Source organism: Salarias fasciatus, chromosome 12, assembly GCF_902148845.1.
Source record: "Salarias fasciatus chromosome 12, fSalaFa1.1, whole genome shotgun sequence".
Classification (NCBI taxonomy): Eukaryota; Metazoa; Chordata; class Actinopteri; order Blenniiformes; family Blenniidae; genus Salarias; species Salarias fasciatus.
In genome coordinates this window covers 2,633,530-2,658,774 of record NC_043756.1, presented here as the reverse complement: position 1 = coordinate 2,658,774, position 25,245 = coordinate 2,633,530, and the positions used below count along the sequence as shown (strand labels likewise).

Sequence of the window (25,245 nt, the reverse complement as noted above, 5' to 3'; positions counted from 1 at the left end):
TTTTAATCAACAATCATTATGTCACATATCATTTTTGACAATATGGCAAATTAAACTGATAAACACCAAAAAATTGCTCAGAAAACTCCTTTGATTTGCATTAAAGATAAAAAAAAATTCTATACTAATATACAAATACATTGAGTTTATAAGCATATAAGGTTAAATAAAATTAAAAGAGTGAAGCTGATCTCAGTTACATGTTCATTTCTATTCCATTCATCCTACTTCCTCACTGCTTCATCCAGCTGAAGGCTGTGGGGATTGGAGCTGGGAGTCGTGACGTTCTGCAGGAAAACACTGTTGTAATTGTCCATCTACTGAGCATGTGCAGTAAAACTCTTTTCCCACCGCCATGCGGAGCAGCAGGGTTTCAGAAAAGTTTAATTTTTTAAAAATCTACACAGACAAGGAGTTGAAATTGTTGTTGAAACGTTGTGCTTGCGTGGAAACGGACAATCAAAAAGCAACGGAAGTTATTGCGTTTTCACTCGTAAAACATCGTTGTGCAAACGGAGCCTCAAAGTTGTGCAAAAATTGTGTAATTTGAAGAGGAATCTGCTCGGCCGACTGAGCCTCAGGCTTTACATATACTCTGCAGTCATCTCCAAAAGCGGTGGAACCAAATGTATTTTGTATTTCAAGCCTGCACAACGATCGCTTGGCCTCAGACTTCAGAGAGGAGACAAAAATGTCAGAGTGGTTTACAGCATATTGAGGATGCACAAATGGGCATTACTGGGAATCACTTGTGCAAATACACACAATGTGGTGGTTTAGTTGAAAGCAAGCAGGCGGCTCAGCCTCAGTGTGGCCACATTCTGCTCTCTGTTTGCTGCTCGCTTGCTCTCTCTCTCTTTTTATTTTGTGCTGGTGTTCAGCGGTTACGGTGTTTAACTTCATCCAAGAGCAGAAAAGAAAGTGAGACTTGTCAGAGAAAAAGGAAAGAAGAGTTCTAGGAATACAGAGTGAAGGTTTTGCAGCTCCAATGGGAAGCACGAATAAACCCAAAACGCGTTAGGATTTAATATATTGTGCAAAAATAATAATAAATATGATGTTAGAAACAGATTCCTCAGAAATTCATTCTTCATTCCTTCTGTCTTCTAATGTTCACTGAGGAATTCCTGAAGTGAAAGCTGGTGGAACTTCCATGTATCTCTAAGAATCCAGGGAATTAAACAGCCCTGCCTTACTCCCAACATGCTGCAAACTGCAGGTTTCAACTAAAAAAACAACGCGAGAAGGAAACCTGCCATCTCTCTGTTCCTTCTATGATCTCTATATGTTAAAGGAAAAAAGCAGCAAAATGCAAAACTGTAATTTTCTCCTCAGAAATGGAGAGAAAGATGCTTTTTTAGCAGAGCCGCCCAGCACTTGTGCAGATGTCACTGCTGGCGTTTTGTTTTGCTTTGAGTGTCGGTTCACAGGGGAGGCGAGCGCTGAGGACTGACTGATGAGTGGGTGGAGGAGAGGGGCAGAGGTAAACACTGCTGCGGAGCAGCCTGCACGGCCACAAACCCACACATGCACGCCCACGCACGCACACTTTAAAGTCAGAGGCGCGCGCACGCGCCGTGCACGCCGCGCTCACGCAGACGTCCGCGGGCAGATTTAATCACGGTGACACCCGTCTCGGAGCGGCGGCGGCGGCGTGGCGGTGGCCGCGGCCGCCTTCGGACGCCCGGTGAGATGAGCAGTCGGAGCACTGACACACATCTCGTCGCCACGTCAATTCCAATCAGCGGCGCCTGTCAGTCAGAGCGCGGGGCTCACGACGGACCGCCGCCGCCACTGCAGAGCTGCCGTCTCAGCCAAATGAATGGCCGAAGCTGACCACACCAATATTCCCGTGGACCACTTATCCGCTGTTCACATGAATACCCACTGCGGTGACACGGCGACAAATTCAAAGTGAAAATACGGCGAGATTCAAGGCTGCGGGGAAGCCTTGGCAGAGAGGCTCGCCTGTATGTAAATGTTTCAGTGGATGGAAGAAGAAAATATCCCATTAGGCCGGGGACACTCGCCATCTGGAGAGGAAATTAAAGGATTCCTTTATCGAGGTGCTGTGACACAGAGGCTGCTTTTCAACCTCGCATATACCTGAAATTTGGACTAGTTTGGACAAACGTGCCACTCCGTCCCTTCTATGCTTCAAAATGTGACTTTCACCAGCCCTTCAAATGGTTTTCTTTCGGCTACAACCACAACAGAGAGACGAGAAGGTGAGCGAGAAGTGATCTCCCCTGGTTTTAATGAAGGTGTCATTATGAAGCTCGGCAGGAAGCCTGAGGATGACCGCCTCCTTACAATCAGCTGTGTTTGAGCAGGTCGACGTCTGAAAACATGCAGGGAGGGATGATTCTGCAGGACCAGCCTGGCACCTTGAGCAGTGCAGGATGTTGGAGTTGAGTAGAAAGTGAGGATGAAGAGTGGAAGCCTTCCTCTCCTCTTTGAGTCATCGGCAGGTGGAGATGTGTCAGGGCTGACGGTCGCAGATTAGCTGAAAATGCAGCGCAGACCAGCAGGAGCTCCCTCGCTGGTCTTTGTTGTTGTGAAGCTGTTTTAGCCGGAGAATCATGCTGAAGAAGCTGGATAGCAGCGTCCTCCCAGCACCACAACATGCCATGGAAAAGCATGTGTTATCCTGATTCTGCTGATCTCTGCTACTTTTTTTTCAGAAGGATGCATGAAGCAAAATGTGCAGTTTGACAAAAATATCCAGATGTGGAACTGATTCCCTCCCATATGACTGCATCGCTCCATCTTTACCGCTGAAGTGCGCAAAGAAAGCCTTGCATGATATTCATCTCAGGCTGAGTGATGAATTCATAAATTATGACCACCAACTCTGATAGTTATGGAGGATCTACTTTTAAAACAACTATGACACACAGAGAACTAACATCTGCAGTCATCTAATGTGACAAGAAAACAAATGCAAATCCCCCGCAGTCGCTGAAATGCATAGCCAGCTCTGAAACAAACACTCGGAGAACTTTCCAGTAATAACTCTTCACTTGTGGAATCCAGTCTGATCTACCTGCAGTCAACCACCTCTATTACTGTCAGCTGTATGTTAAGTTTTAAAAGAGTCAGACATGATAAATCAAATTGGAGGATTTTGTAACCTTTCTTTGTGTCACAGGAGCTGATTTTTTTTTTTTTTTTGCATGGTTGCAGGCATTAGATCTCCTCCACAGTGCTGCTACCCGCACCAAACAGGTGATGGCAAAACAAGGAACCGCGTCAGTGTGTGTCAAACACACTTTCTGACGAGATGCAGCCAAATCTGGGTGTATGGTGATCATGCCTGATGCTGTGAAAGTCTGAACCGAACTGCACGGCCCTTTCAGACCTGCAACAGCATGCCGTGGCTCATAGGCGTGAGCGGCAGATGCTGTGAGAAGCCCGTGGTTGAATGCATGAAGCCACACGCATCAATGAGCTTTGGCCACCACTGACCCCGCCGCTGGTTCACTGCCTTCCCTGTCTTGGTGCACCTCAATAGATATTGACCACTGCTGACCGAGAAAACCCCCCAAGAGAAGCTCGGACCCAGTCATCTCGTCGTCTCTGCTCCAAATCCACATTTGTTACTTTTTTTTTTTAACAATTTGGACACAAACAGGTTGAATGATGAAGAGATGATCAGTGTTATTTCGCCTCACCATCTGCCGTCACGTTATGGACAAGACAGTCACTGGAAACCACGAACCTGAAAGGTGGCGCTTGGTGAGAACATCTGCATCAGGTCTCACAGCCATCCATCTCAGATCTGAGGCGATAACTCACTGTGCAGCCCGGTGAAGGACAGACTGACCCAGTCTGCCTTCCCTACAGCACGGCTCAGAGAGACACACCGAGATGTATGATGTACAGAGTTTCAACTGAATACGAGACGAGACGGAGTGAGCGGGACCCGGGGTCAGCGCCCCGGCGGAGCGTGCCGCTAATGACCCAGGCCGGGGGACAGCGAGCCGATCCGCACAGATCAAGGCGGAGCTGACGTAATCCCGGCGGACGTGGCACATGCAGCCGCACGAGAGGCGGAACACGGCGCGACATTAAACCCAGATCAAAGGGTCCCGCCGTCTCCGCCGCGCAGCGGGGGCCTCCTGCGTCCCCCGTCGCCATCGACGGGCGGCGCGGCCGCCGCCTTACCCGCCCTCTCCGCAAAAACTCCAAAGCGCCATCCTCCGCGCTAACGCCTCAAAGTCGCGGCAAAGTCAAGTCGGGAGCCGGTGAGACAAACGGAGGGAAGAAAACAAATCTTTTCTGAATGTCTTTGTAGTTCAAAAGGCAGGAGTTGTCATTTTCTTTGAGCTCGCTCCTTCAAATGTTTCATGCAGCGAATGACCTAAACCTTGAGGAAAGTGTGTCTGCTGAAAGTGTATCTATCATAACATGAGGGGAGGGAGCGCGGGCGTGCTGAGGCTAAGATGAAGGCCCCGGTTGATGTGCCGAAAGAGGGAGGGAGGGGCTGTGGAAAAGTAGTAATGAGTGCACCTGGACTAGATTTCAGTGCTGGGAGAACCGTTGAGAGGAGAGAAGAGAGGAGAAGTGTAGGTAAGGGCTAATTATAAAATAAAGTGCCCCCATTATCCCGGCGCTGCACTGCCCTGGTGAACAAAGCTACAACAGATGGGGTGTCATGGGTAACGGTGCCAACGCGAGCCGGAGCCCCGGAGTGGACGGACCCTGATAGGCCGGCGGCGGAGCGCGCTGGCGGAGGGCGACGCACAGCTGCATATCTCGCCCTCAGACACATGTTGACGGTGTTTCTCCAGTCCTGCCGACACCAGTCAAGGTGAGGCAGCGTGACACGAGGGGAGAGCGAGAGGGAGAGGGTGTGAGAGAGCGCTCCACTATGATGGATAGTGCTCTCTACCCACCTCTCCTCTCTCTCCCTCTTAGAAGGCTGGTGACTTTCCAGTGAGGCAATTATCATTGCGGAATGCATAATAGCCTAATTAATTACAGGTGTCAGCGCTGCCTTTGTTTCAGCGTGGAGGAACATCATGCCAGAGCCGCATCCACTAAAAAAGAAGGGGCCTGATGAACGAGCCTCGAACCGCGGCTCCGAGGAAGAGCGCCGCTGACGGAGGGACGGGCGCGTCGACGGCGTGACGTCTGCCAAACAAGCCCGCGTCTCAAGATGGATTGGAAACACATGGCGCAGGAATTAGGTCCATTATTTGCTTGATAAATCTGCGGCGGCGCTGGGAGGAAGTGCTCAGGTAGGCCCCGGGTAGGACGGCGCCACGGTTCATTTGGTGGAGGCCGGCGCCACGTCGGCGGCGACGCTATCAGCAACCAGAGCGGGGTCCCCCTGTCCCCCCCCCCCACCTGTCCCACAGCCCTCCTGACAAACACGGCATATCATTTGTCCTGTCAGATTCACCGATTTCATTCATTGTAGTGAGAAAGCCGGAAAAGCAGACAATCGCCGGAGAGCGAGAGAAAGAGGAAGGACCTGCGGAGGGAGGCGTGAATGATGGGGTGACTGGAGAGCGGAGACAGCGCCGAGATTTGTGCTCGTCTCCGTCTCGGCTAAACACGAGCGTACACCGCTGTAGAACTTAATAGAACGCCATATTCCGTGTGTGTATATATGTGTGTGTGTGTGTGTGCGCTGACGACGGCGCCGCGCGCCCGTGTGTGTGTGCGCTCCAACGGGGGGTCGTGGCGGTAGGCTGATAATCCCCCCACGCCCCCAGGCAGTGGGGGCTCATTGTAGAGCGCGTTGAGCCTAATAGGAGCGGGCGCTGCAGTCGTGTGCAGCTCTCTCTGCTCCCACTGTGAGAAGAGTTTTACATAATTAATGACTGTTGATGTTTCCCAGGTAGTCGCCCGGCAAATTCACTCCAGACTCGGCTGCCACCGTCGTCGGTTCCACAGAGAATGAGCGACACTCGAACAGACAGCTTACATTACAGGCATAAATAAGGCAATTTTGTACAGTGTCTTCAGACATTACTGCGAGGGGGGTTCAGGGCCAATGATTCGACTTGCTTCAGAGAAATGCTCAGAAAAGAGCTTTTCTATGTCTCGGAGTCTACAGAGAATTTGCGCTTGATGCGAGTAAAACTGCCTCCTTTAGTGTTTTTATAATTCTGTATGCTGTTAGAGACGCGCAGATGAAGAGGCGCCTTTTCAAGATAACAGTTGACGGCTGCAGACGGATGATCATTCACGTCTGCATGAATCAGTCTAATCTGAATGTCGATCTTAATACATGTGTTAGCCTGGTGGTCTGGCCGGGCTCAGCCGGGAGGGGGGGGGAGGGTGGGGGTTTCTACGCCCCAGACCTCTGAGGCCTCGGGGCCTTCTGCACATATTGCTGGGAGGCAGTCCACATTTATTCTGGAGCATGTTAAATTAAACATTTAAACACGACACTGAGGGAAGGCTATTTTTTACTGCTCTCAGCCCACTACTCATTATTAATTTGTAATAACCTTTAAGGCTTTTTGATGTCATACATATTTTACGGAGAGATATCACTCCCAGCCAGACGGGAGAGGGCCTGTCGATGACAGACCACCAGAGTGCCACTGAAATGTGGCTTTGTCTGCTATAATTAGGACCAGGTGAGGGTTAAAGGAGCTCTCTGGCCTCGGCGTGTGTGAGTGTGTCCCAACACCGACTCCGAGACGCCAACACACTCAGCAAATTCAGCAGTTTGATGAGTTTATCAGGCGCGACACTGCGCAACGTGGATTTCATTAAGTTAGGTACAAACGTAGGTCTGAAAGCACAAAGTCACTCCAAGGAGAAATCTGCTATAAAGTTATTTAATATGCATGTAATGACAGCACGATCGTGCACGTCAGTGGCTCCCCAAGCTTTAGTTGGGCAACTCCGAAAGAAATACCAGCATTTTCAGGCGCTGCATCCAGACATGCAGACGTTTGACACTAATTTAACAGATTAAAAAAACAAATCACACCAACAGCTAAATTAAAAAGTGCACAATGATTTGCTATTTTGCAATTTCACATTTCAATTTTCAGCATTTGCAACTTTCAAGGCTTGTTCTAAAAATGGTCTCTCTGTACGTAAACATTTCAGGAGACCCCGTTCACACAACAATTCCAGAAAAGTTTCGCCTCCCGTTTACAGAGAAATGGCAGAAAGGCTGAACAAGCTGTAGTTTCATGTTGGGCCACAAGTTGGTGCTGTTCGGTTGTTTTCTGTATTGAAACCACACACACACACACACACACACACACACACACACACACACACACACACACACACACACACACACACACACACACACACTGCAGACACAGAACGATACACTAACATTAACAATGGGAGAACAGGGACATTCATCCAGACAGAACACCATGTTTGACTGTTGTTACAGTGACAGTCAACTCTAAAACCACCAAGTCCAGGACCAGGACCAGGAGAATCTGGACTGGGAGTCCTGACCCTCTGGAGGAAAACACTGCTCTTATTGTCCATCTCATCTTTCATGGACAGAAGAACTATTTACTATTTATTTATTTGATGCGCAGCAGCAGCGACTATCCAGAGCATTTCCAGAAAGTCGTGTTTTCCTTAGTTTACATGAGGACAGAGTCAGAGGAGTCTTCAATAGGTTCAGTGGTTTCCAGCACTGTTTGTCAAAAAAACAGGCCATCACAACGCAACTAAAGTTTTGCGATTTCACTTGAAAACGCTGTCGTGTAAACAGGCCCAAAATCACAACCAGCTCTCTGAAAGACAAGAAAAAACTCAAATTTTGCAGAATATACAAAACAGCTGTGTGGTCGGAGCTCATCTCCGGCCACAGACTGAGATTCTCATAAAGTTTACTGGAATGATGACGTTGGTCAAAACATCATTTTTTTCGTCCCACACTTTGGGAAGAACAGCCGTGCATCGTCTGTAAACACCAACACTGCCTGCTGTAAATTCATGAAGAGATCTAAGAACTGAAGAGTTGATAAGGAGTTAGATGGAGAATAAAGACTGTCACCCTCGTCAGGAATCATTTTGAGAGTCCCTTTCTGATGCTATTTGTTGTTAGCAGCTGTCACATGGAGACTGCTAAAGATGAGCTCAGGTCGATGTCAGCTCCTCGTGTGCCCGCAGATTTTCAGCAACGATAAAAACTATTGCAGTAATTTGCCGTCTTGTAGCGTTATGACGTTGAGGACTGAACAAAAAGAGACGAAAGGCAGATTCTCAATGATTTTTGACATTTAAAAAAAGATAAAAACAAAAGAAACCGTATTCTGTTGGCGAGCTGAGCGAGGTTTAAAACCCTTGCAGGTATTTATGAGCACTCGGTGTAAAGCAGTTCATCTCAGCTCCATAAATCAGCAGAGTGGTCAAACAGTTTGGGGAGGTGGGGGAGAGGAGGACACATTAACACCCCGCTCTCTGTCTCCTTCATATTCCTCTGCTAGAGGGTTGGCCAAGACCCACCGTGCCCCCCCCCCCACCCCCGCCGCTGCCGGGAGCCCCTCGGTGCCCGCTGGATGCCAGCCGAAAGCTCATGTACGCCGGTGCCAACACGCCACTAAAAGCTGTAAAACAAACGAGCTCTGTTTTGGTTAATGTACACTGATTGACCTCTGCTGCCAGGCATTTGATGTCATGATTGTAATGACCGGCTTTCTGCCTGATCACTCATATACAATGTGACAGGCGCGAGGTGGCGTTTCTTCTCGCTGAATGAGGGCTAATCAGAGGAGATGAGCGGAGCGAGCCGGCCCGACGCTGTTTTCCGATGCACATCCTGGCAACCGCCGACCAAATTGCACCATTCAAGCCGTATTTGTTAATAAGGTCACTTCTTCAGAATTACATAAAGAGCTTTTTGTTAATCACTTTTTTTTTTTTAATGCAGTTTTATTCATATGCTTGAAAAACAAAATGTGAAGGAAATGTCCTTCCGATCAACTCAAATTATATCCACAGTTTCAGGGGTTCACAGCCTTTTTGTTTACGCAACAAACAGTTTGTATTAATTATACTGTATAATAAATTAAATCTTTTGATGCTTAGAAACTGTATATTTCTATAAACATGTATTTGAGTTTAAAAGATGAACACACACACACTACGCTTATTTCATGAAACCCACTGATTCAAGCAAAAATTCTTTTGTTTTTTTTGTCCTTCAGATTGAAAAGTAGCTGTAAAATTACAAATGAACACCTTACATACATTCACACCGTCTTACATGACATCTGCAGGTTTCCACCACTGAGTGTGTTCTCCAGCTCAGGATTCCAGATTACTGTGTGTTTTACGTGACGCTGCTGCTTCTTCTTCTTCCGGTCTCCAGAACAAACTGATGCAAGTGACAAAAATCATCTTTATTAGTCAAATCATCAACCACTGCTGGGTTCGCAGGGTTCGGGTGCTCGGTCGTACGATGGTTACACTCCCTCATCAGACTCGTCCAGCAGAATTTCCCAGCATGCACCACGCTGGCGTTCAGAAATCAGACGGGGAGATGTAAAGAAAGCTGCCGTGACGTGGAAGAACCTCCACGAGGAGGATTTCTACCTGGAAACTCACCGGCGGCAGGAGAAATGCTCAATGGAGTGAAAACAGAAGAATTATTTCCTCAGTTACTCACATCAGTTACCATAAACCGCATGAAACACGAGCGTCTGAAGTTTATTACTTCATGTGTTTGATCCGCTCGCTTCATGCTGCGTTCACACTCTACCAGGACCCGTCTCGCCAAGTCTACCAGGACTGAGTCCATCGTCAAGTCAAGATCCTGAATAAAACTCCGAACCCTCCGACGCTCGGAGCGCCGGCTCCAGAAGAAACGCTCCCTTCAGCCTGACACTGATATTTCTCCTTATTGACAGTACTATGATGCATCTACACTTTCGATCTTGTTCTTCTGTTCACACGCTAATAAGCTGCCACGCACGCCGCTCGCCGTCCGTCGGGACCATCGTCTGATTCGCTCTCTCGCCGCAGAACCTCTGGGAACGAGGAAGAAAAGGAGTCGGGACACAAACCAGCGACGGTGCGATGGGAGGACGACCGGCTCGAACTCCTGAGACACACACCCTCCAAAGAGAGACAGACGTGACGCGATCTGCTGCAGAAATGATTTTCTTCTCCACTCTCAATTTTCAATTGATTTTACTGTTGATTTTTAAATATTAGATTCAGTTTGATGTAGATTTCAGGCTTTTCCTGAGTTAAAGGTTCCCCTTGTTTCCAAAAACCCCTTCAGTTCTTTTTTTTAAATTATATTGACTATATATTGTTTTTTCCAATCTTAGCTGCTGTATCAAACTGAGCTGCAAAAATGCTCAATTTTCACTTTTTTACTTACAGTAATAGAAGTTTGAAATGTTTTTAAGGCAATGTAGACTTTTTGGAGTTCATCAGAATCGGATATTCTTTAATAGTCGGGGATGTTCAGCATCAGGAAACTCACACCAACATATTACACATCATGATATTTACACATATTGAGAAAAAAATTCATAAATATTTTTATTTTAATTTGGGGCTGGTTAATCATTGATGAAGCCGATACTGGATGGAAACAGTTTGAGAGTTTTGAGGCATAACTTGAATTATTACCGCTATAGTAATGATAGTTACCTTTAAATTTAAGGACTACAAAGTCTGGAAATCAAATAAACGGAGCCAAAAAGCAAATGTGTGTAAACGTCTGTCGACTCAGAGTCACTGCAGAGTAAAGGTGTTTGGAAGACAAGGTGGAAATATTTTGGCGTTTTAATTAATGACATAAAAAGTGCTTATAGAAAAAGAAGAAGAAGAAAAAAAAGCACTCCGGCCTTGAAGTGAGCGGCGTGCGGCCGTCGCTGTGCTCACAGGTTGGCAGCGATCCGGCGGCTGGATTGTTTCAGGCGCCTCGGATGAAGTTTCCACAGCTTCTGTGTGAATTTAGTGTGACTCAGTGTCTCCCGTCTCCTCCAGGAACCCCAGACTGACTGAGATCAGGGCCCTGAGGGGGCCGGACCAGCTGTTGCGGGGCTCTTTTTTAGCTCTCCGTGGCGGCGGCTGTACGTCTGGGGTCACCGAGACGCGGCAGGATGCACTGATTGGACAGCTTCTCGCAGGTATGTCACGATAGATATAAATCTGCGGCGCCGAAAACGTTTGCACAGCACAAATAAAACAGCGCAGGCAGCGGGCGAGGCTAGAGGTAAACCGGTTCATTAAAGAAAGCGCCGGAATGCTTGAGAAATATGTTTTTTTTCCCCCCTTCACAACAGCCATTTTTTTCGTTACATCATGGCGGTAGCAGACGTTCAGGAGCGCTAAATCAATCTTAAGCAGCCTCAGAAACAAGTCTTCAGCAAGCTTATATATAGGCCCTGACTTAGTGGTTATCTATTGGATGCTGTGCGTTACATAACCCTCCATATGCTCAGCCAGTGTAGGACAATTCCGTACGGGTTATAATAAAGAAACCTGACGCACGGCTGCAGCCGCTGTGATTTGGGCAAAGTTCTCACATGGGATGTCATAGTTCTGCAGTGCTAGCCCCACTGCTATTTCAGGCTCTGCCTCATTAGAACATCCGCCGTGGAGTGAACAAAAAAAGAAATATATAAATATAAAACAGACTGTACAAAAGACATTTCATTAGGGAAGAGAAAGCATGAAGGGAGCGATCATACTCTCAGCAAGACGGTTAAAACTCACGGAGCATTTAAAGGCCCACATGCATGTCAGATTTCACATCTTCACAGGAGGAAAGTATTCAGCCAGGAGTCCTGAACCCTGACGTCTTCACTTCCTGTCACTACCCTCCACCTCGCCGTCAGCAGGTCGGCGTTTTGATGTACGGAGAACAGAACCAACCGAAGAAGATGCAGAAGAACTACCTGAAAGGACGCAGGACTCTGTTTGCCTCTGTTTTAGAGCAAAGTGCATTTTGATAATATTCATATTTAACGGTTTTTCTTTTTTTTTTTAACAAAGATGTACATTTGCATTCAGCTGCTTCCATTTTTAATTCGGTGTTGCCACAACAAGACCAAGTCGTTGTAACCAGCGCGGTAGACTCAGTGCAACAAGGACTGGAACCTGGGTTCTCTGTCGGATCACGACGCTGAATAACTTCCAGACATCAGAAGTCATCTAGAAGGAAGGAGCAGGAACAGATGTGGTGTATCTGCATTGTCTCTCCGGTTTCAAGGCAGAGGAATGACTGAATTCTGACAATGAGTCTTTTTCACTAATATGACTACCCCTGTTTAAGGGCACAACGCACACACACACACACACCACACACACACACACACCACACACACACCACACACACAAACACACACACACACACACACACACACACACACACACACACACGAAAACACAGAATAGGTGCAGCTACAGCCTGAGCTCAGTGTCACGTGGTCGGTCGATCTGCAGGGACGGCTGATAGGGGGCACACAAACACACAGCATCTGCAATTCCACAGCCTCCGACGACAGGGCCAGTGTGTGAGCGTGCGTGTGTGTGCGTGTGTGTGTGTGTGTGTGTGTGTGGAGGTGTGACGGAGGGACAGTTAGAGACAGCACATGCGATTATGCTTGTACCTCGGAGTTTCTGCACGAGAGGCGAGGGGAGGAGAAAACACACATTATTGCAAGACTGCCTGTGTGTGTGTGCCTGTGTGTGTGTGTGTGTGTGTGTGTGTGGGGGAGTGTGTTCCTGCATGCCGGTGGAGGCCCTCTCACACCACAGCGCAGCGCCTGGCTAATTTAGTTAGGGAATAGCTGGCTGTCCTTCAGGTGAATGGACAGAGATTGGTCTCAATATGAGATGTAATAAAACAAGCCCATCACCGGATCCCGGCGCTCCTTCGGCTGTCCTTCACATGTCTCGCCAGAGGAAGACACACGCCCACACACACACACACACACACACACACACACACACACACACACACACACACACACACACACACACACACACACACCATTAAAGTGTGTATCATATGTGAGTGGACCTATAAGGTTTGATAGTTTTGCACAGAGGAACACGTTTTTGTTCCTCCGGCTCCTTTCTGTTCCATCGACATGTTCCAGGTTCCACATGCTGATCATTTTTCTTACATTCCAGATTTATTATCATGAATTGTTCGCAGACATGCATCGCCACAGAATGATTTCCTGCATCTTCCACAGAGGAAGCAGCAGAGCTACTTGTGTGAGGAGCAGATTTCATGTATTTACTTGGGTAAAAATGACACAGACTCAAACCACCCATCTTCTATCCTGCTTAATCAGACTCAGGGTGTGGATCCCGTCCCAGCTGAGTCCGACTCTGGCTACATCCTGTACAGGTCAGCAGTCCATCACAGACACACACACACACACACACTCATAGGGACAATGTTACAGCCAGCAATGCATCTGAAAGGCATGTTTTTGAAGTTTTTCAAACTGGAGAAACCGACATTCGAGGCGGGTTTTCCATGGCTGCCGTCATGTAAACAGACACCCAGAGCACTGAGAAAGGTTCCTGTTTTCACTCTGAAGAGTTGCCGTGAAGCGTCGAGCTCAGAGATGATCAGTTTGTGGAGTAATGATTGTTTTTGCAAGTCAAGGTGCCGAACACTCTGTAGCACCAACGACGTATGGACGGTCAATAACAGGACAGATATGCAGATATGACACGCAGCATGCACAGAAACCTTCATCTGCAGTCTGAAGGATCCAGATCTGAAGGATCCAGATCTGGACCAGAGATCAGTCGGGGGAATTTGAGCGTAACCTGGATGGAAGCTGCATGTTCTTCTCCATGTTCTCTGTGAACGACAGGAGCTCTCTGTTGGGTTCTAGATAATAACTCCAGGACTCTTGTTCCTCCCAGCGTCCAGCAGCCGGCGACCGTCGCCCCAGCTCCGCCCCCTCCGCCCCCCCCAGGCTCCGGGCGAGGCCCTCCTCACTCCACGAGGCGAGCCGCGGCTCCGCTACTAAATCCACCGAGACCCAATTACAGGGACTGCAGGAGGAATCACGAGGAGATGCAGAGTTCCTCCGCTTTAATTGAGGATGTGTTTAACGCTCTCCTCAGGCCACCGCGGCCACTTTATGTCTCTGATGAAACACAGAGGCCTGCAGCGGGACTTTAAAACATATATCTGTTTGTGACAAAGGCAAAGAACACTCTGATCAGCGCGCTCAGATATTTAAGGGCGGCGGGTGTGATTTAGGACGTCGTATTTCCCATGTAAAATAAGAATAAAACAAGCCCATCTCTTAAAACTGTAGAAACACATTTGATTTGTGGCGGAGAAGAAGCGCTTTAATGCGGGGCGTACATCAGAAGACTTCTGCTGCGAGCAGACTTATTCCACTCGCAGCTGCTTGTTTTAATGGAGCCACATGTTAATTAGTATTGTAGTTAATCCCATATTAAAGAGACCCAAACTGTCAGGTCATATTATAAACAATCGGTCCTAATGTTCGTGCATGTGACATTTGGAGCTGCTATCTCTTCTCGCAAAATGTTCCCTAGGTACTAATTGGCCTACTTTACGCTGTCTTTCTTTGAATTGCCAGTTTCTTTATCATTTAGGATATTAGCCTTGACAAGCATCATCCCGTATAGCAAGGACCTGCTAAAAGTGGAGACGAGTGCATCTTTTTTTAAAATTTTATTTCATTTTTTTTTTTTTTTTTTGCAAAGGGACAGCAGAAAATAAATGTTTTACTCCCGCATGCAATACTGCCAGATCTACCTTCATGGGATATTAAATACAATCTGAAAGAAGAATAAAAGTTCAAACACTTAGCCAGCAGCACAGTGAGTGTAACTTTTCTCTGCTTGCATTATTTAAGATAGGCTCCATCATTTTATCAATCTATCGATCTCTCACCAGAAAGATGAAAATGGAAAAATAATGAGGCCGATGAATGCTGTGTAAAGAACATCAATGTGCAAAATTTAATTATCTGCGCTGGAAAGAGAGGGAAAATGTGTCGGCTGTTTTCTAAAACAAAAAGAAAGTGGGGGGGGGAGAGAAAAAGGAGCAGTTAATATTTTCCCTCTCTGCATATTTTAATTACCAGATCAATCATAACTACGTACTGCAGTACTGCAGAGAAAAGAAAATTGCAAGTCTAAATGAAAAACAATAGATTTGCTTTAAAGTCTTCGCTCTTTTGAAGTCTAAATTAAAATTTCAGGTACCTTTACAAGAGCCTTCTTCAGAAAGTTATGATATTTAATTAGCGTGTTTAGATTTTGCTGAAATTAAACTTCACAGCCGAGCATCATGTGAAATGAAGACTGGTATTCCCGGGCTTCAGCGGCGGTGCGCGTGTGCGTGTGTGTGTGTGTGTGTGTGTGTGTGTGTGTGTGTGTGTGTGTGTGTGGGGAGCGGGGGGGCTTCGCAGACGGAGGAACAGGGAGGAATTAAATCAGCGTGGCACGTGAGCAGCAGCGTATCCTCTGACAGCGGCTCATGTCGGTCTGACTCCGCCGCCACCGGCTCCCTCCGAGGCCGCCGCCGCCGCTCTGCACCCGGAACCTGGGAATCGCGGCGTAGAATCGGCGGAGCGGCTCTCCCCCCCACCCGTTCCGCCTTCCTCACGCCAGCTTTTCCTGGTTGTGCGAGTGCTGATGTTTATTCCTCCTGGCATGTCCTCGCCGGCGCCGAGCCACCGATTTCACACATTTTTATTGGCTAATTTGACTGTGCTCTTGCCAGCAGCTGAGAGGGAGCCAGGAGTCGGAGGATCTGGGAGACAGTGCCGCCGCCGCCGCCGCTGCAGGGAGCAGACGAGGCGACGGAGGCCCTCGCCCGCCTCTCAGCGAGCAGTTGACCACGTTAGCTCCACGCGGCCTGCTGGTGGGAGAGTGTTTGCCCAGGGGTCGGGGTGGGGGGGGGGGACGTGACGGCCCGTCTCTTAAGGTGACGGCGGTTTAGACGGGAGGATGCGCGCTCGGTCAGATGCGGCCGGCGCCGTGCGTGCGTGCGTGCGTCCATCCTCAAACACGGCTAACATTTGCACAGCAGCAGCAGTCAGGCGTGACGTCTCTGGGCTCTGAGGTTTGTGCTGTCAGGACGGTAGAAATTAAACCTGGCACTGCAGAGCAGAATGTGCTGAAACTCATCAATTCCACATGGCTAGAGAGCCAAGTGCCTATTTATAACATCTACACCCCTCCTCCACCTTCCCTCCTTTACCTGGTGTGCATCCCTGGCTCTAAACACGCATCCATAATGATGAATACACCCAACTGGGACGCTCCGACAGGGCATCAGTCAGGACAGGAAAACAAACACGCCAACACACACACACACACGCGCGCGCGCGCCGTCAGATCACAGCACAGCAGAGGAGGGATAAGACTGACACTGGGAAGGCTGATGGAAAGGCTGAAGCGTCTCGGCATAAAAACACCCGGCAGAACGGCGACAATCAGTCACCACACAGGAAACAAACAAGGGCAGTCAGATATATTAAACTTCTACAAAAGGCCCCAATATGGAGCTGAAATATGGCGCGCCGTCCGTGAATCACTGCCACCCAACCACAGGGTTTGTTTATGTTGTCACTAACTGAATTAATGATGTTTCATCCCAAAAGTTGCTGTCTGGGCTTCTGTGAAGCAGACTGATGGCTTTTTTCAGGAATTCTCCAGCAATAAATTTAGTTTTTTTTTTTTGTTTTTTTTTTTTGGGGGGGGGGGGGGGGAAATATGCTCACGCTTATAATGTTTGCAAATACACTGACAGGCAAATTTGAAGGTACAATATTTTCTACTTCGGTGATGAATTACTTACATTCTTCATATAAAAAAGCATTTTTTTCCACAGTATATACATATAGCTCAGTATTAGGACTAGGGGAAACAGTGGAATTAGTGCAACAGGCATGATAACTGCCAGCAATGTGTGCAGATTCAGATTACTTAAAAGTAAAAATTACAGGCAAAAACATCACAAAGTTAAAGCACGTTTTGTCCGAACAGATATTATTAGCTGAAAAAGGAATCTCTACTGTTGTTGCTGGTTTTCATATTATGTGTGATTTTAGTAACTATATAACTTTACTAGCTGTTCAACGGGATTTCATCGAGGTGTGACATTTAAGTTTGACAACGTCATCAATGTGTATCGTCTCAGGCCACTTCAGGAGGGGAATAAAAGTAAAGTTCACCATAATCGAGCCGTTCTGGAAGCACCTACGTGACAGTAAAAAGCTTCAGGTGAAGGAGAATGATAAGAAACTCTGACATCTACTGGAGTTTTATCTACAAACCCACAACTGTTGCATTGATCTTTCCACCATTCTCCGCTGTATTTTTTACTGACTGTGAGTAGCTGCAGCTTCCAGCAGCAGCCATAATGTGCAGATGTGGTGAAACACTCTCACGATCCAAAATCACAAACTGGAAAGCTTTGGAAAATGAACGAGTCTGATCTGTTCAGCATTAAGTTTAAAATCTCCTCTGTGTTGGAATATCCCGGCGTTCATCATTATTCTGTGGACGCCACTTGTGTCCAGCGCTCAGCCTGAAGTTACACAAGCTCACTCTGAAAGTAGTTAAAACAAACGCGGGTCAATAAATGGTTATTACAACAGGTACATCAGTGAATATGAAAACGAGGCCGCTGACTGTAAACAGGCTGCTGAGTGCTTTTCTGATGTAAAATGGATGTGTGAAATTAAACCTCTGGAAAAACACAAGAAAAAAAGGCTCCACGTTTGGATTTTAGCATTATCTGAGACGAAACAACATTTGATCCGATACGAACACATGAGCTTATTCATCATAGTCGATGAGAACAAACTTTAAAGTAATACAGGCTGAAACAGTGAGCGAGCAGAAGTGCATTAAGTTTGGGTCAAAGCAGCTTTTCTGAGCCGGCATGGAGAACAGACGAGGCCGTTCACCCTCTGGAGATGCAGAGGACGTAAAAGACTCAAGGAAGGTATTATCTAATGTCCAATTACACTCCCACGCCCCCACAGCCCTCCCCCTCCCTCTCCTACCTTCCTGCCTCCCACCTTCGTTCCCTCTCCTTAGTATGAAGAGGACAGCGGCGATAAAGCCGGAGCGGAGAGCCGGCGGTTTACATGGCCCCGGAGCCCATTATGCTCCCCACAATGGGCTGGAGGCCTGGACGTGCTGAGAATGGCTAATGGCCTGGAGATCCTGGGCCGGGCCCGCTGCTCAATGAGCCTGAGACGTACGGGCATTAGAGAGACCTCGTCGGCCCGGCGTGGAGCGGGCCGGTGGCGGCCGGGGGGGGGGGAGGCGGGGGGAGCGGAGAGTGGGAGGGTGCCGTAAATGCCCCTTACATAAGGCAGGGCATGAATAATAAGACGCGGGGAACAGTGAGAGGTAACTGTGATGCAGGGGTCTGCTTTATTGGCACAGAAATATGAGGCTATAATGTGGAGTGTGCAGAGAAACCAACAGGAGCCGGCTCCCGTAACTGCGTGTCGCCGACAAGCCGCTTTATATGGGACTGTGCTGCTCGCTCGCTCGGACCGCACCTTCCCAAGTTAGCCATCCACTCAAGCAATCTGCGCCTAATAACTGCGAGGTTCAGCCCATGATGAAGATCTGTCTTCATTGAGCCGGAAAAGCTGTAGCGTCGCCGAGCATTTTTCCTAACGGCGCACTCCCTCATCTATGAAAGTGCCATAGAGCCCCTCAGACAATTAGGCAGGGAAAAGCTTTATGACCGTTAGACTCACTCAGCGAGCGGCGCTCTCACCGCCAGCGCCGCCAGGAGCGCTGGCTCGTGCAGAAAGGTAATTACGGAGCCTCTCATAATGACACGGAGGAAGCTTGCGTCATAACACCCACAGCCTTTTATCATGGCGCTGTAATTAATTATCATCCTTTACTCTTTGATTCATTCCACTATTCATAACATATTCATACATTCAAGAGAAATTATCATTTCCTTCAGGAATTAATCAGAAAGGAGGAAGAACTGGTCGCCGCCCGATGGATGATCAAAGACGGTGTTTGTCTGCCTCGCCGTGCGGCGGGTGAGCTCGGGCCGAGCCGCCGTGGGCGAGGACCCCGATGGCGCCCGGACGGCGAGCTGGCTGCAGCCTCCGGTCGGGAGCGTCATCTGGTTCTCAGAGGAACCAAACCAAACCTGCAGATGTCTCAGATAAACGGTGCGAATGGGTTGAACTACCCAGACGGCTGCACGTATTCAGATGGAGAGTCATAGTCTCATTGTCCAGGTATGCCGGAATAGCTACATTCATGATGCTTTAACCCTTCAAAACCGACCCTGTTTTAAAGAATCCACCTCAAAAATACAAGAATACCTGAACTGAAGAGGCTGTTCATCTGTAGCCATGAAGTCTCGCTGAATAACTTTGTCGTCAGAAGGGTTGAGAAAATGACCCTACAGCTACGGAGGTGTTTGAGGATTCACTGTATTCATGCTGCAAGGGTTTCAGGAGGGTTGGACAAGCCCAAAAAACTCCAAAGGAGTGAGTAAAACAGTCCAAATTAATATTGAGAATTGGGTTGTCTGCACGACTGCAGACAAAATGCAGGATTTCTGAGGCAGAAAAATGAGAATATTGTGCTCTTTGTATCATGACGGACCACTGCTCGCAACAAAAACAGGCTTGTAAACCTTTTAAAGATGAAGAAAGTTAAAGATGTTGCTCTGTATTGGCTCGTCTCGATGGATATTTCTGTCATGTACTAAAAAACTGATAAAAACTGTAACTTTGCTCACGATTAGAAGTTTTCTTCACCTACCTGTGGACCACCGCTGCCCCCTAAAGTGGATCTGGACGCTTCCTTTCACAGAGTCTTAAGCTGAAGACGACGAGCGGTGAAAACCTCTCCAACTTTATTCTAATGCATCGGCTCTGTTTGTCTCGGGTTCATGCGACGCTGTGCGACGACCCGAAGTGTTCCTGAACGCCTCGCGGCTGCTGCCACTGAACGACACGGAGATTCTGATCCCCACGAAACAACAAAAAGCTGCATGATGAACTCTCTGAACGAGCTGTTTGGGCGAAGTCAGACCCGCGCAGACGAACCACAGCAGCCACTCTGAGATCTCCTCTTTCAGTTTCACGGAGCCGAAAAGCTGCTGTGTCGTGAAAATACCTCCCACGCTCACACCGAACACAACCAACAACAACAACAACAACAACAACAACAGCAGCAGCAGCATCCATAAAAGCATTGTCTTCCCTCACATCATCACTTCCCAACCTCGGGGGAAGAAATGGCACAGTTAGACTCATAAACAGGTGTCCACCGGCCCCCAGTTCGCAGCGCTTTAATAGCTGTTTGATGTTTTTGATGTCTAGTCAGCTCGATCGTACCTTGCTGCTTGATAATGAGGGCCAATAATGATTCCTGAGCTTGAGGGGTTAATGGTATGTAACCGGCAGAGCTGCTAATTACACGTTACAAACTATTTATCAGAATCTCCATCTGCGCTCGCACCACAACTCTCATTGTGCACGCTAAATTACTCCACGGATTATCATTGTAAAGCAAGTTTCAGCAATTAGGGACCCATACTGCTGTTTTCTTTTACTGAGAGCACCAAACGACATCAAGAGGAGAGGAGAAAAATAGAATGACTGGTTAATTTGAGCCTGATATTCAGATTCTTACAGGCCGGATGTGGGAGGGGGGGTGGAGGGTGGAGGGTGGAGGGTGGTGGGGGGGGGGGTGGGGGGGGGGGGGGGGGGGGGGGGGGGGTGCTACAAACACAAGGAATCCGTCACTGTTCCCTTTTCTTTTCTTTTTTTTTTTTTTTCCAGGCTTCACAAAGGTTTATCCTGAGGGGAGTTTACACTCTAAAGTGAGAGGGGAGGTGTAAATTGCGCGGAGAAGCCGGCGCAGTCGTGGCGAGGAGCGTTTCCCGTGCGTGCGTCCGGGACGGCGGCGAGAGCCGAGCTGTGTGAACGGCGCGGTCCGACGGGCCCGGCTCTCCAGCGATCGGTTATTTGAGAAATAACTGTCATATCCCTCAGCCCCAAAGGTGTGCCTGAGACCACGGAGACGTGTACCATCTCCTCTCCTTCGCCGTAAATTTTTATTAAAATTACCTTCATTATAAGACAGTGTTCATTATAAAACCAAAAACGCCGGTCTCCCAGGGCCCTGTGGATTAATAAGGACAGCGGTGTATTTTAAGCCGTAAACTCAGCTCCTCACTGTCCTTAATCTCCTTCCTACTTCACAAGGCCAAATTAACACCTCTCCTCAGCTCTGACGGGACCTCATTAGCAAACTTCCAGGGAAAGAAAAGAGGAGAGCAGAACGAAAAAGAGGAGAAGAAGGAGGGAAGCGACCAATGACAGCCACCAGCTCTGGGATTAACCCTTTCTCCTCCTCCAGCGCCGCAGAAAAACTAGGTCGGCAACGTGTTTCTAATCAGTCGCCTGGTTAGTGATAATTAGAAGGCGAGATTGGACGGGAGAAGAGAGGGAAAGTGGGTGGGGAACACTGAAATGAAAAAAGAAAAGAAAGAGAACCTGTCATGTCGCAAACACTTCAAAGGAGCCGACTTCTGCTTCAGAAGTGGCGTGATGAGGGTCCAAATACCACGAGGCGCTCCTCTGGGCCTCCGAACTGCGGTGCGGCGGAGGGGGGGTGGGGTAAAGAGGACCCAGATCTTACTCACATGTATGCATCCTCACACACACACACACACACACACCACACACACACACACACACACACACACACCACACACACACACACACACACACACACACACACACACACACACTCACACACACACTCACACACGCTCAGACAAATGTCAGGTCCCTCCTATCACTCGCCACCTGTACGGTGCAGCTGCAGGGGAGCCTCCGCCGATCCCAGAGCACACAGCCAAACAGGCGCATCCAGCTCCGCCTTCTCCCGCCGCCCCCCCCCGGCAGCAGCAGGCCCGGGTCCCACGGCTTACGCCGAGGTCGCGCCGACTACCGCTGGGTAAAGTTCACACGCCTCTGCAAGCTGTTTGACATTACCAATAAGGTCAAAGTGTATCAGAAAGCGCCAGAGGATTATATTATTATGGCGCGACGGAGTCGCTCGCCGCGGCTCGCCGGCAGAATGTATCCGGCGCTGCTTCTTCTTCTTCTTCTTCCACGGCGAGCCGGCTTACTTATCAATGCGCAGAACAGAAGCCTGTGGAAGTTACACAAGAGAGACGGAGAGGTGCCCAGAGAGGCCCGCAGCTAACAAGGAAGAGAAAAAAATCATCGCTCATTATCAGCCATCTATTTTATCTACTATGAAGCATCTCCAGACTCCCAGTTGTCAGACATCAATGGTGCTTAAATTAATCCTTTGGGTTCCTGTTTGCACAATAAAGACATGGAAGGGTGCTTCTGATATTTGTGCAACTTTACAGTGAGAGTAATTGAATTAGCACAGAAATCAACCGCCGAGCGCGAGCCGGGCGCAGAACTGAACGTGACGGCTCCTGCCAGGGAACACGCTCTGCTCGCGCTCAGTCAATTACAGAGCATTAAAAAGAAGCTGCCAATAATCACTTCCAAGAGATCTGAACAATCCGCGCTGAGTGTTCTCATGTTTACCGACGACGGTGCTTTCAGGTTAGCGCCGGAGCGGGAGTTTAGAGGAGGTGGGGGGGCGGCGGGAGAACGAGACTGGAAACATATTTGTGGTATCATTTCCATAAGCCTCTGCTTTGCGGACCATAACGCGGCTCACAAATGTGATTTATGACCTTGGTTTAATGGCCGGAGCAGAGTCTTGGTAGGTATCAGATGACTTTTTCAATATGGCGACGTCAGAGGGGGCACGGCGAATGCACCATCACAACAGGAAATGAGGGCTTGTCTCAGCCAAGAAAATATGAGAAGCCAGATATCTGATCATCTAATGGCAGATAGATGCTACTTCACTTTGACAGAAAAGGCATCAGTCAATAAGCGCCAGATGAGCAGCAACATGAAAAGTATTCCATGGATTCCTCGCCCGTATCTATCAAATCATTCATTCCAGGAGCTCGCCGCGGTCGGCCCTGGTCAATGCACGCCGGCATCCAGCAGGAGTGTCTCCTTTCAGTAAATTAGCACAGATAAAACGGAGGAAATCATCGATAGAAATACTACAACCAGGGGGGAGGAGTGAGGGAGTGCAAATACTCAGATTACTTCACTTAAGTGGTATTTCTACAAACCTGTACTTCTGGACGAAGGTTTTATATCTAACATTCACAACCTAACACTCACAAAGGCATTAGAAAGTCAAACTGACAGTAACTTTAAACTTAAAACAGTTTTGGTTAAAATGGAAAACACACACACACACCACGTCAGGGCTGGTGTAAATTAGTTGCAACATCATTGTTTAAAGTTACTTAATAATATTTCTTTTTTCCTTTGCAATAATTCATATCAATAGTCCACATTAACTACCCAAACTAGGACTAGTTAGGAATCTTGCTCACAGTGTGTTGTAATCAAAACCAAATAACTCTCACTGAAATCTGAAAAGTTGGTTTTTAATGTTAATATTTGTTCAGATAAACTGAGTCTAATTCCACTAAAGACGCAATTAAACAGCAAAGGTTTTTTTTTTTTCTTCCTGAAGCCTAAATTTCCCAGTGTGACCTTCAGACTGAGCGGTTTGATCTGTCCTCTGAGTCTCTGAGCCGCTGCACTGCGCAGCAGATCAGAGGATTTCCTCGACTCAGGTTCAACTGCAAACTGTCGTTCTCCACTCAAACCGCATTCCTGCTGTTTCTGTGTAAATGGAAATCTTTGTGGACGTAAAACATTTCTGAAACAACAAAAACCTAAAAACGATGCATTTTCGCTTTAAACAGCGTCTAAGATCGTCAGGCTTTGATCTCAGGCTGTCTGTGAACCCTTCCCACTGCACAACCTAAGACCGCAGACTTTAAACAGCGATCAGACGTTCCACCGTGACGGAACGCTTTTCATCTGGGAAAACAGAACCAGTGTAAAAAAACCTGAGAACACCAGAGACAAACATCATGCGACACACGCTATGATCCGAGGAGCCGATGGGAAGCCTGGTTTTAGATTTTACTGACGAATGGAAGTTGACGTTTCAGGCGTCATTTTTATGTTTTCGTTTTAGAAGTGTTTCACGTTCACACGGCAACGACGTTGAAAACGACGTTCTTTTACACAGAAGTAGTTTTTATGTTGAGCCACTAGTGGGCGCTGTTTAGTTCGAATTCAGCAGCTTCCTCATGCAGCAAGTCACTGACACTTCCAGCGGTTTTTACAGAGGATGCCTTCACTGCTGCACGCGGGATTCGAACCGGGGTCCCCACACGAGACATGGAGACTTCATGCTTTCTAATTGTGGTGGCAATTATTTTAAAGAACAGGAGAACAGATCTTCAACACTCCTGCTATTTCTCCAGTCTGCATTTCATCCTGCAGAATCTGTACTTCTATTTTAAACACACTCACACACACACACACACACACACACACAAATGCTAGGAGGTGTGACTCACCTGGGCCTGGAAACTCTTGAGAACAGGTGCCACCATCTCCCGGACTTCCTGTTCACAGACAAAAACAGTAAACTCTGTCTCAGCATTTTTCATTTCGCACCTGTTTCAGGAGTCGACACTGAGAAAGAGGCTTGAAAACCTTTAATGGATTCTCACCATAGCTTCTCTTTGTGTGTGTGTGTGTGTGAGAGAGAGAGAGAGTGCTGGTGGTGTTGTTATAGGGTGGGGGTATTAGTGGTTAAACCTACAGGGTTTGAGTGGGCATGTTTGAAAAGTGGGGCTTTCCAGGAGCCGCTGCGCTGGAGCTCAGAGCTGCAGACTGCGGCGAGGCGAGGCGAGGCGAGGCGAGGCGAGGCGAGCGCTCACAGCCTCAGGTAAGGGGATTGTGCTGCCAGTGGTGACAGCCTGATCCTGTCTTAAACGCCTGTATTATACTGACAAGATTACAGCACTACACTACACACCCGGAGCCGAGACGGGCAGGCAGCATAGCAAATAGCCCCGGGGTTCATTTATAAAATATAAAAATATTCTCTTTGACTTCAGCCTACATGTCAATGAATGATCGTTTCAAAGACGATGATGAAAAAGGACAAAATCATATCTATATCGTTCTCGGCTTCAGCTTTTCATGTATTCAGCTCAATCTACCTTAATTGCCATTTTGCCGTACAAACGTAAGGTGGAACGAGGTCTCGGCACATTCAAAATGTAAAGCAGCAGAAAATAGAAACGCTGCGATGCACAGATGGCTGCTCGGTCGGCATTAA

At 47.9% G+C, this 25,245-nt stretch overlaps 1 protein-coding gene across 1 annotated transcript in view; it reads right to left on the bottom strand.

The window, feature by feature from the left end:
• The window catches only part of cux2b (cut-like homeobox 2b), a 104,617-nt gene that overhangs the window by 33,062 nt on the left and 46,310 nt on the right, over window positions 1–25,245 (bottom strand). Inside the window, exon 3 of the mRNA XM_030104099.1 lies at window positions 24,476–24,523. Coding sequence (XP_029959959.1) covers window positions 24,476–24,523 — 48 coding nt within the window. The remainder of the gene's footprint in view (window positions 1–24,475; window positions 24,524–25,245) is intronic.